The sequence below is a fragment of the Phoxinus phoxinus genome, assembly GCF_949152265.1.
Source record: "Phoxinus phoxinus genome assembly, chromosome: 3".
NCBI lineage: Eukaryota > Metazoa > Chordata > Actinopteri > Cypriniformes > Leuciscidae > Phoxinus > Phoxinus phoxinus.
Genome location: NC_136878.1, coordinates 44,801,264 through 44,813,761, shown reverse-complemented (window position 1 = coordinate 44,813,761; position 12,498 = coordinate 44,801,264). Strand labels below are relative to the sequence as shown.

The following is a 12,498-nucleotide window of genomic DNA, read 5'->3' as shown; positions in this document are numbered from 1 at the left end:
ACCCTAGAATTTACATAAACCCCGCCCCCGGAACACGATTTATAGATTGGCATGACAGAATATGCTAATCAATGACTAGAAGATAATTAACTCCACATAAGCGACATAAATTCATCAACTAACCATTCAGAAATGTTGTCTCCATCATTGTCTGACTTGAACATAAAAGACTAAAAGTTTTTGAAATTTTCAGTGCATGTGTGTGTGAGGTAAAAGGACACAAGCTGTTGAAGCTCCGCCCCCTGTGCCGGGAGCAGCAGCTCATTTGCATTTAAAGGGACAGACACAAAACTACGCGTTTTTGCTCACCCTCAAAAAGTGACAACATATCATGCTATATAAAAATATCTGTGGGGTATTTTGAGCTAAAACTTCACATACACACTCTGGGGACATCAGATACTTATTTTACATCTTGTGAAAATGGCATTATACCAGCCCTTTAAGCCTGTTGTTCATTCCTCAGCATAAATACTGGCCGGAGTACAGGAAGAACAGGGAGTCAGTCGGGCAGCTGTGGCTCGGGCTGCTGCAGTTTTACACCGAGACGTTTGACTTCAAGGAGTCTGTCATCTGCATCCGCAGAAGAGAACCTCTCACCACCTTCAAGAAGCAATGGACCTCCAAACATCTGGCCATCGAGGGTAAGACCAAGAAATAAACTCCTGATGAGTGGCAAAAATCAGGCCAATAACCTATGAATATACAGCGGTAACTAGTGTTGGGTATCGCTTGAATTTTAACTTTTCCAATTCTTATCGGTTCCTAATTTCGATTCTTTCGGGTTTTTTAAAAACTATAATTCACATTTATTCGAAGTCTTTTTGCAAACCATTTAATTGTAGCTGAAATTATACTATGAACAAAAATTAACAGGCTAAAGAACACAGAGGAGCTTTTGCGTATGGTTTAAAAATACCATAGCAAAAACAACTAATATACATTTCAATCATTATTAAAGACAAGTAAACACTCAGTAATTAAAAAAGAACAAATAAACAAATTCGCAATCGCACAAATACATACAACTGAACAAAGATACGATTGAAATAAACAGCATTAAGGTATTCACAGGTACAGATTTAAAATAACACTGCACTTAATAAATAAAATATACTCTCAATATATATTACAAATATAGTTACATAAGTTATTACGTTATTCTTGTTGTCTTTTGTTTGATTAACGTTATTATAGAGACGGCAGCAGGAATATTAGGCTGCTGTCACTTTAAGAGCTGCACGGATCCAATATACTGATACACATGCGTTTTCTTTTTCAACTGTTTACGTTCACTTAAGAAATCGACTGTGTTTGAGGATATTTTGACATTGTTTTGTGTATTTGTCCACTCAAGCGCAAGAAGATAACTCAGTTCAGTATCGCGCAGTACACGGTATGAGAGGCGGCTTTCTGTGCGCTCGTTTCGGATGTGTGTGAGCTCAGAAAACCGTGCGCAAGTCTTCTTGCTTTTGAATGGTTTAAAGTCATATTAAAATGCTCCCAAGAGAATCAATGAGGAATCGAATTTTTAATTTAATAACATGTATATGATAACTTAAGTATCCGATTCTAGAATTGGAATACATTTTCGTTTCCCAACCCTAGTGGTAACATGTTGCAAGTAGAGTAATTTACATTTTAAAAATGATAATTTTTTACTTTTATAAGTTAACTGACATTAATCAACGCTGTATGTGGTGCAATATTGTAGCTGATCATTTTTCTTTCTCTTTCCTCTTTTAGATCCCTTTGATTTGAGTCATAATCTTGGAGCTGGTCTCTCACGGAGAAGTATGTCATGTTTTTCTTTTACATGTATTATTAAAATCACTATACGTCACATTTTTACTATAATTATGGTTTAAGCTTAATAGCATCAATTTGATCAAAGTATTGAGTTTACATGAGGTGAAGTTTAATCACGATATTGCTTAAATCTCATTATAATTGCATTATGAGTGTGCATGTAAATGTAGTCAATTTCATTGTTGCATTACATGACCTAACTTTTTTGAAGTTTTAAATGTATAAACCTTTATCCACTGTACTTAGTTTAAACAATCAAACAAAGAAGCTAAATGCAGGTGTTTCATCTATTCAGATTTATATCTCCATCAGCAACTTTTTGTGTTCCAACCACATTATGTAATTATAGTAAATGGTTATATACTGTATTTTCCGGACTATAAGTCGCATCTGTCAAAAAATGCGTCATGAAGAGGAAAAAAACATATATAAGTCGCACTGGACTAAAAATCGCTATAAGTATTTAGAAATTGATTTCACAAAATCCAAGACCAAGAACAGACATTTAATCTGGAAAGGCAAATTATTCAACTACACAACAGCACACAGAACAACAGGCTGAATATGTGTCCAGTATGTTACCGTAACACATTAACAGTTATTCAGCTACACAATAGCATAAAGAACATATACCTGGGAGGCTAAATAGGCTAAATTAACATTAGCCAGCGAGTCCAACAAGTTACCGGTAAGCAAGTTCACCAAGCTCCCGATCTCATCACACAACAACACTGATACCCCTTTTCCACCAGCAAGAACCAGCTGGTTCAGAGCTAGAGCTAGAGCCAGTTCGGAGTTGGTTCTACTGACGGGTCCTCTAGAACCAGTTTGCTTTTCCACAGGCTAGAGAGCCAAAACAGAGCCAGATCTTACATCACTGTGTATACATTTCATGTTGCCCAGCAGCGCCAAACAAAAACACACCAGGCTTGTTCGAGATGGTTCGGCTTCTCGCAGACCGATCGCCGCGTGACATCAAAGCACTGCGAAAGCGATCCAAAAGCACAAGTAGTCGTATGCTCTCCAAACACTCCCGGAGCTCTGATCGGTCCGCGCCGCTCTGATGCATCTCGAACAAGTCTTACATCAACAAAGGCGATTTTGCGTTACTATTGATGCTCATGGCTTTGCGAACCTACATCGGCATCCAAACACGGCGAATCAAACGCGTTCGTGCAGCTCGCCGTAACTTGCATAGACGGAGATTACAATCGAGCAGCTATTAGCTCGATTAGCAGCTATTTTCAAAAATGGCGGTCACAAGTTTCTTTTCGTCTTGTTGGTCACGGTAACCCCGCCCCCAGCCCCTGACGCAAGCGGTTCTTACTTCTAGCCCAGCAATGTTTTGGTGCTACTTAAGAACCACTTTTACTGGTTCGGAGCTGGTGCTTTGGTGGTCGAAAAACAAAGAACCGATTTGAAACTAGGCTCTGGCTCCGAACCAGCACCAGCTCTGCCTTGGTGGAAAAGGGGTATGAATACATTTTCTTCCTCTGTGTCGCTTCTGAACAACTCCGCTAACTAGAGCGCCCTCTCGAGGCTGTAGACGGTAATGTTTTCTCTTGGTTCAGCTCAGTCAGTATGAATTAATTTTTATATATAAGTCGCACCTGACTATAAGTCGCAGGACCAGCCAAACTATGAAAAAAAGTGTGACTTTTATAGTCCGGAATATATGGTATTTCTAAGTAGTCAACCATTCTAAAGGCTTGTTGTTCACACCAAGATCGATAATAACTATATTAGCGTACACACCAGCAGACGACATCGTTCTGTTTATTTTAAGTGCGCTCTGCATTCATCTGCCGCTTTAAATGCTCGAGCTCTTTAAAGCAGGATGGATTCTGATTGGCTCTCAATGTTTTTGTTCATCAGCTGGAAAAAAATTAGTTCTGAAAGTGATTACAACGATATAATTTCTCTGTGCACTCAACTTCGTAAATTTTTAAAGATAAATGACGTTTGATATCTTGCCATCTAATGTTTTATCCCTGTCTGGTTGTGTTTTATGTTTACAGTGGCAAGCTTCATCATGAAGGCCTTCATCAACGCCCGCAGAGTTTTCGGCACCCCTGTCCGAGTCTTTCCACCAGAGTATTTAAATAAAATGGTTTGTGTCCTTTACCTTGAGCATGTAAATTCTGTAAGACGCCCCACAAGTCAAGTTATTGTGCTCAAATTCACTGTTTGCAGGAGTACTTTTTCGACCCAGAGGTGCTGACCGAGGGCAAGCTTGCACCCAATGACCGCTGCTGCCGCATTTGTGGGAAGATTGGCCATTTTATGAAAGACTGTCCGATGCGAAAGAGGTAATTCAGCACAAGAACTATTGTAGAATAACTTTTTCAACTACAATTATTGTTTATACTGAACACATGTTGTTTTTAGCGGCCTGTTTTAATTTTAATCTTTGTGTCAAGCTGTCATTTTAGTTTTTATTAGTTTTAGTCACGTTCATACTCTTTTTAGTCTGGTCAAGTTTTAGCATTTTAGTCTTATTTTAGTCAGAATTATCCATGACTATTTTCGTCTAGTTTTAGTCAACGAAAACTGATGAGATTTAGTCTAGTTTTAGTCAATAAAAAGGTTACTTTAGTCTCTTTTTAGTAATGCAATTCTATTTAAACCAGTATAAGTACCTAGTAGTATAGACGAAACCAACATTTTCTTTTAGCCAACCCCATTTCAAACAAGGTTATCTTATTATTAGGGGTGTAACGGTTCACAAAATTCACGGTTCGGTTCGATACGATACACTTGTGTCACGGTTCGGTACGTTTTCGATACAGCAAAAAGAAAGAAATGCCAGAAAAAATTCCTTGATTAAATTTTTTTAATTATATTTTTATTAAAACTAACATCATAAAGTATGATTTTTTTTTTTTACTTTGAGCAATGATGGAGCTATACTTGACTTTTCTTATGAGCATATAAAACAAAACAGCTCCTTGGACAAAATGAAATGTAATATAGTAGTAGTTATAAACAAAGGTTTATTTTAGTTTAGATTAACATTTTAGGGCAGCAATTGTATTCATAATATCAAAATTAGAGATGTTCCGATACCCTTTTTCCCTTCCCGATACCGATTCCGATACCTGGACTTAGGGTATCGGCCGATACCGAGTAGTGATCCGATACCTGGGTATGTATCTATACAGCTGCAATCCGTACTAGCCCTGTATGAATTTATAGAATTATTTTATGGTGTGCTTCAGACTTATCCCTTAATAAAACATGAACAAATACACACAGTGAGCTAGAATATTTTTTATTATCTGACATACATTTCACAGTAGTATATTATTTGAAAAATAACTTCAAATGCAGCCACAAATCTAATACTGTAAACGGAAAAAGGTATTTTAGTTTTACAATATAACTGTATAAAAAACAGTACAACAAATAAATCTAGGAATCAAAAAAATTATATATGAATAATTTAAGAAAATAATCTCACCCAGTGTGCTTGTCAAACTCAAAGACAGCGGGGTCGCGTCGCAGCTCCAGATGTCGATTGTAAAGCTGATTGTTTTCACATCTTTTAGTTTAACGTTACATGAAAATGAAATGTTATCACGCACTGTCTCGAATAGCTTAGGGAGCGCTGTTTTAGAGATGCATTTGCGACCAGGCAAACTGTACCAGGGCTCCAAATGTTCAATGAAGCGGCAAAATCCAACGTTTTTGACGACTGACAGTGGCTGGTCATCCAGAACAATAAACTTGATAATTTTGTCGGTTATATTGCCAAACAGCGGACATACTGCTAGCGTGTGCATTTTAATTTCTTCTTCACTGCTCTAAACGGTGGTTGCTTGTGGCGACACAGCACAACTTCCTGTGTTGCCGCGGGCAACCACTGTTTAGAGCAGCGAAGAAGACTTGATCTCCGATTTGCAGCGTTAAGCAAAGATAGGGTGCAATAACTATGTATTTGTTTATGAAAATTGTATTGGATCGGTACATGGGTACAAGTACTCACCGATACCGATGCCAGAATTTTTATTGGTATCGGCGGCATTCGGAACATCTCTAATCAAAATAAAACCGATGTAATGTTACTTGAAAGCATTATAGCCTACTATTCCTGCCAAACTTACAGTTAGTAGTGGTGAATGTTGCTGATCTGTGGACACTGAATAGTTCATTCATGGCACAATGTTTCTTCCTGGTTTCCTCGTCAGCGCTGTTTGATCCGTTAATAACGGAGAAATGTGAATGTTTCTCACTAGATCTCGCAGCGATGTTATTACTGCAGTGGCGAATTCAAATGCTTTCTTTACTGGATCTCGCTGTGTAGTAACAGTGCTGCTTGATCAAGATCGGCTCGGCTCGCATGCAGCATTGGTCCAAACTGATAAACGGTTCGTCAACCACACAATACCGAGTAGCTCAGTTTCGTTCTGCTTGCATTACATTTGCCATTTGATGTTGGGCAATGTTGTGGTCGCGCCAGCGCCTCTTGCATTATGAGCGTGCGCAACGCGCCTACATTTGAAATAACGGAAAAAAATAAAAAAATTACGGCATGAAAAATGGTCCAACAAAAACCGTTCAGTTTGAAAATGCGTACCGAAAACCGGTTCAATACGTGTATCGTTACACCCCTACTTTTGTTACCTTATAGGCTCAAGAATACATCCATTCCAGGCACGGAAGATGCTCTGATTTGAATTTACAACATAGGCCTATTTATTTTACCAACCAAACATAGTTAGAAGTACTCTCGTATTGCGTAAGACTAGCTCACGCTATGGAAAAACTCCTTTTCTCGAGGATACTGAAGCCAAAAAATTTCCTTATAATTTTATATATGTAAAACGCAGTGCAGCAGCACAGCAAACTACAGCAGAGCATACTAGCGCGCTGATTGGCTGTGCTGCGGCACCTGCACAAACCTATGGCGAGGCGGCTGACACACGTGAACCTATCAGGTCGCTTAGCACCCTAGTACGTCAGAGCCCGCCAAGATGGGCGTGGCTTAAGATATAAGAAACCCATCTTCCGCCAGAGGAATTCAGATTTAATCTCCTTCAGCTCGCGTACCTTCGCTGACCTCCGGATCGAGAAGCCGCCTCTGAGGACGCCGGATCCTGTTTCCTGGACACCGCCTTCAGCCCGCTGTTCTGCTGTGCCATCCGGAGAGCTAATATCCTTTTCACCGCTGCAACACACACACTCACAAAAGAGCAAGGCGTTGTTTCAAATGCCTCATACATCCTGTGACTCGTGCGGAGGCCCTCTATTCGACGGAGATCGCCACATCCTCTGCACCGCGTGCTTAGGCCTTGACCACGCTGATGCTGCGTTCTCCAAGGGCGACTGCCCAGAGTGCGACGAAATGACGCTGTCGACCCTGCGGGCTCGACTCGCTAGTTTCAGCGAGGACGCCGTTCCCCCTGCTCTCCCTCATCTCTCGCTCGGGCCGCACAGGAAGATGCGCCGCGGACAGAGAATGCCAGAGCACACGAGCGAGCCCACGCCGGATATCCCCCCGCGTGTGTCGCTCTCAGAACCTCCCTCACCGGTCTTGTTCACGCAGGATGACCAGCACCCCTCTCAGTTAGCGGCCAGTCCTATTTCCTTCGGCGGACCGGAAGCGGAGGAAGATGAAGACAACAGCTTTTCTCTCGCTGCGTCGCGGAGTGAAGAATGGTCGGGCTCTATCGCAGACCCCGTGCGCTCGGCCCAAGACGGCACCAGTGGCGTAAGGGCTTCCCTGAACGCTAACGCTGAACTGATGCGACTGCTCACGAAGGCCGTGGAAAACCTCGGCCTGGAGTGGTCTCAGCCCGTGGAACCTTCGAGAAGCAGGCTGGACGAGAGGTTTCTGCAAGGCCGCCGTCAAGCCCCTCTGAAAAGGCCCGCCCCCTTCTTACCTGAAGTGCATGACGAGCTGACGAAGTCATGGAAGGCGCCATTTTCAGCTCGTCTCAAATCCTCGGCTTCTTCGAAGCTCTCGACAGTCGACGGCGCGAAGGAAAAGGGATATGACAGTATTCCACCTTTGGAAGAGGCTGTTGCCGCGCATCTTTGCCCGCTCTCCGCTAGAGGACGGCAGACAAAGGCGACGCACCCATCGAAGTCCTGCCGCACCACGTCAGCTCTCGCCGGTCGGGCATATGCCTCCGCCGGTCAGGCTGCGTCGTCGCTTCACACAATCGCCGTGCTCCAAGTGCTTCAGGCTAAACTTCTCCACTCCATGGCCGAGTCCGGCCCTGATCCTGAGACATTCAACGACCTGCGTAGCGCCACTGACTTAGTGTTGCGCACGACGAAGGTCACCGCCCAGGCGATCGGCAGAAACATGGCGAATTTGATCGTGCTAGAGCGCCACCTTTGGCTAACCCTCACGGACATGAAGCACGCTGACAAGGCTCCCTTACTGGACTCTCCCATTTCCACCACCGGCCTCTTCGGCCCAGCAGTGACAGGGTGTGCAGAGCGCTACACCGAAGCACAGAAGGAAGGGGACGAAGGGGATCAGGGGCCAGAACGAAGGGGACTTCGACCCAAAACTGCGTCGAACTCCAAGCCTTCAAAGTCTTCCTGACCTCAGGAAGAAAGAGACAGTGGTTTAATCCCGCCGCGGCCTGATTAACACCACAAACTCTCTCTACACTTCTCCCAGTTCCCTCTATTCAGGCGACTGGGGATTTCAACACTGCAGTAAACGAGACTGTCCTAAAACATGCACGCCTGCACACATAATAAAACACAGAAAGAGCTTTTTCTCTGTTCCCAATGTAGGCAGTGTGCCCACTACACAGTACGCACCCCTACACAGAAGCAATGTTCACACAGCGACACCATATCATGCAGATTTCCCCCCGTTGGCCCGCTCCCCGGCTCACGCCGAGCGTGCTCTGGATGTAAGGCAAGGCAAGGCAAGGCGAGGCAAGGCAAGGCAAGTTTATTTATATAGCACATTTCATACACTATGGCAATTCAAAGTGCTTTACATATATACTCATCATATCAATAAATGCCATTTGAGTTCAGTTTAGAATCAAAAGGAAGAATGCAGAAATAAAAGTGTAATCAGTCGGACGCACAGTGGCACAGTGCTCATTCAGTAAATGCACAGCTAAACAGATGTGTTTTGAGTCTGGATTTAAATGTGGCTACTGTAGGAGCACACCTGATCTCTTCTGGAAGCTGGTTCCAGCTGCGGCTGTTGAGTAGCTAAAAGCGGACTCGCCATGCTTCGAGTGAACCCTTGGTGTTTCTATCTGATGTGATCCTAATGATCTGAGGGATCTGTTGGGTTTATATTCAGTGAGCATATCTGCAATGTATTGAGGTCCTAGGCCATTGAATGATTTGTATACTAGTAATAATACTTTAAAATCAATCCTAGTGTAACTGGGAGCCAGTGTAAAGACCTGCGGACTGGTGTGATGTTCATATGTTCTGGTTCTGTATGAGCTGCAACTGTCTTATGGTCTTGACTGGAAACAAAGCATCTAATTCTTGCAATATTTTTGAGATGATTGTATGCAGATTTAGTTATTGTTTTGACATGACTACTGAAGCTAAGGTCTGACTCTAGAGACACGCCAAGATTCCTGACTTGATTTTAAGTTGTTAGACCTGTAGAGCGAAGCATTCACCTTGAGAACTTCATCTTTGTTTCCAAACGCAATTACTTCAGTTTTGTCTTTGTTTAACTGAAGAAAGTTTTGGCACATCCAACTGTTTACTTCATCAATGCATTAGAACAGGGAGTCAATGGGGCTGTAGTCGTTAGGCGATAGGGTTAAGTAGATCTGTGTGTCGTCTGCATAGCTGTGGTAAGAGATTTGGTTCTTTCTCATTATTTGGCTCATTGGGAGCATGTACAGGTTGAATAGGGACTCCGCATGTCATGGATGTCCACTCAGACTTATGGTCTCCTATACTCACATAATAACCTCTCGCTTCTTATGTATGACCTTTTTGGACTATCCCAGAAAGCCCCATCCAGTTTTCCAGCCTGTCAAGAAGTATGTTGTCATCGACAGTGTCAAATGCAGCACTGAGGTCGAGTAGTACCAGCACTGATGTTTTGCCTGTATTAGTATTTAGGCGAATATCGTTTATTATCTTTATGAGCGCCGTCTCTGTGCTGTGATGCGGTCGGAAACCAGATTGAAAATTGTCCAAGATCGAAAAGTATCCATTCAAGCTTAAGAGTTTGTTCAGCTGATTGAAGACAACTTTTTCAATGATCTTGCCTATGAAAGGAAGATTTGAGATCGGTCTATAGTTGCTTAATATAGTCTTATCCATATTGCTCTTTTTCAAGGGGTTTGGAAAACTCCCAGAGAGAAGTGAGGCATTTACCACTTCTAGGAGATCTGATTCTAAGCTGTTTAACACACTTTTGAAAAAAACATGTGGGAAGTGCGTCAAGGGCGCAGGTCGATGTTTTTAGGTGCTATACGGTTTCTTCCAAAATTTTGCTATCAATTTTTTTGAAATCAGACATAGTAACTACTTTCTCAGGTTGTGGTCTGATCTGTCTGACCCCAGTGCAACTCAAGGATGTGCTGATCACCTTTCTGATATTATTGATTTTCTCAGAGGAGGAGGAAGCAAACTCACTGCATTTGCTGTCTGAGAGCATTTCACTGGGAATCTGGCTTGGGGGGTTTGTTTGATCACAGGAATAAATCCCATTTTAAAATATATTTACATAGTTAAACATTTAAAAAATCTTACTGACCCCAAACTTTTGAACGGTAGTTTGCTTTTGCACATTAAAACAGAATGAAATCCTTATTAAAGATGCAGTAAGCGATTTCTGAGAAACACTGTTAATATTGAATCAATCCAAACAAACACACCCCTCCCTTTATTCCTGCGCCCCCAAAATGCTTGATCATTCAATTCAAAAGTGGATGTCTTTTTTTATCATAGCAGAAGGGAAGCAAAATAATACTTCACATAAAATAAAGTGAAGATGACAAATGACAGTGAAGAACAAGAAATTAACATACAAGTGTATATCCAAGCAAGAGTTGGTTGTTAGTCGCCAACAGCAGACAAACAATGACAATGAAACTGTCATTACAACAGCAGCATATCTTGGTTCTGGGAAACAGCAAAACCAATGTAACTCAAGTATGACGCAGAAACAACGAAACCTCTGTCTGTTTCCAGTCCTTCCCTTCCTAGGTCTTTCCAGCACTAAAAAGCTTTTCTAATATTAATGCGAGTTTTAAAGCTCTTGCCTGATCATTTTCCCAGTGATATTCCTCTGACCTTTCCTCTTTTGTACTGTCTCTCAGCCATCTCTTTTTTACAGTCTTTCTTCCCCCTACTACTGTTTGTCTCTCTCTCTCTCCCAACCAACATCATGAGTGGACACGCCCCCTACTGCTGATTGGCTCACTTTCTCTCTTCCCCCATCATGATTGGACACGCCCCCTACTACTAATTGGCTCTCTCTCCCCTCCCCCATCATGAGTGGACACGCCCCTACTGCTGATTGGCTCACTTTCTCTCTTCCCCCATCGAGTGGACACACCACCTACTGCTGATTGGCTCACTTTCTCTCTTCCCCCATCATGATTGGACACGCCCCCTACTACTAATTGGCTCTCTCTCCCCTCCCCCATCATGAGTGGACACGCCCCTACTGCTGATTGGCTCACTCTCTCCTCCCCCATCACGAGTGGACACACCCCCTACTGCTGATTCGCTCAGTCTATCTCTCCTCCCCAATCATGAGTGGACACGCCCCCTACTGCTGATTAGCTCTCTCTCCTCCCCAATCATAAGGGGACACGCCCCCTACTGCTGATTAGCTCTCTCTCCTCCCCAATCATGAGTGGACACGCCCCCTACTGCTGATTGGCTCTCTCTCCCCTCCCCCATCATGAGTGGACACGCCCCTACTGCTGATTGGCTCACTCTCTCCTCCCCCATCACGAGTGGACACACCCCCTACTGCTGATTCGCTCAGTCTATCTCTCCTCCCCAATCATGAGTGGACACGCCCCCTACTGCTGATTAGCTCTCTCTCCTCCCCAATCATAAGGGGACACGCCACCTACTGCTGATTGGCTCACTTTCTCTCTTCCCCCATCATGATTGGACACGCCCCCTACTTCTAATTGGCTCTCTCTCCACTCCCCCATCATGAGTGGACACGCCCCTACTGCTGATTGGCTCACTCTCTCCTCCCCCATCACGAGTGGACACACCCCCTACTGCTGATTCGCTCAGTCTATCTCTCCTCCCCAATCATGAGTGGACACGCCCCCTACTGCTGATTAGCTCTCTCTCCTCCCCAATCATAAGGGGACACGCCACCTACTGCTGATTGGCTCACTTTCTCTCTTCCCCCATCATGATTGGACACGCCCCCTACTTCTAATTGGCTCTCTCTCCACTCCCCCATCATGAGTGGACACGCCCCTACTGCTGATTGGCTCACTCTCTCCTCCCCAATCACGAGTGGACACACCCCCTACTGCTGATTCGCTCAGTCTATCTCTCCTCCCCAATCATGAGTGGACACGCCCCCTACTGCTGATTAGCTCTCTCTCCTCCCCAATCATAAGGGGACACGCCACCTACTGCTGATTGGCTCACTTTCTCTCTTCCCCCATCATGATTGGACACGCCCCCTACTTCTAATTGGCTCTCTCTCCCCTCCCCCATCATGAGTGGACACGCCCCTACTGCTGATTGGCTCAC

At 43.6% G+C, this 12,498-nt stretch overlaps 1 protein-coding gene across 2 annotated transcripts in view; it reads left to right on the top strand.

Annotated features, from left to right (window-relative positions):
* tut7 (terminal uridylyl transferase 7) overlaps positions 1-12,498 on the top strand; it is a 48,778-nt gene that overhangs the window by 30,883 nt on the left and 5,397 nt on the right. The window contains exons 23-27 of one of the 2 annotated variants that reach the window (XM_079606405.1): positions 467-644; positions 1,747-1,794; positions 3,828-3,919; positions 4,003-4,118; positions 6,850-8,704. In XM_079606405.1, coding sequence (XP_079462531.1) covers positions 467-644; positions 1,747-1,794; positions 3,828-3,919; positions 4,003-4,118; positions 6,850-8,365 — 1,950 coding nt within the window. In that variant the 3' untranslated portion in view covers positions 8,366-8,704. Of the gene's footprint in view, positions 1-466; positions 645-1,746; positions 1,795-3,827; positions 3,920-4,002; positions 4,119-6,849; positions 8,705-12,498 lie in introns of those variants that run through there. The other variant, XM_079606406.1, reaches the window with a different exon arrangement.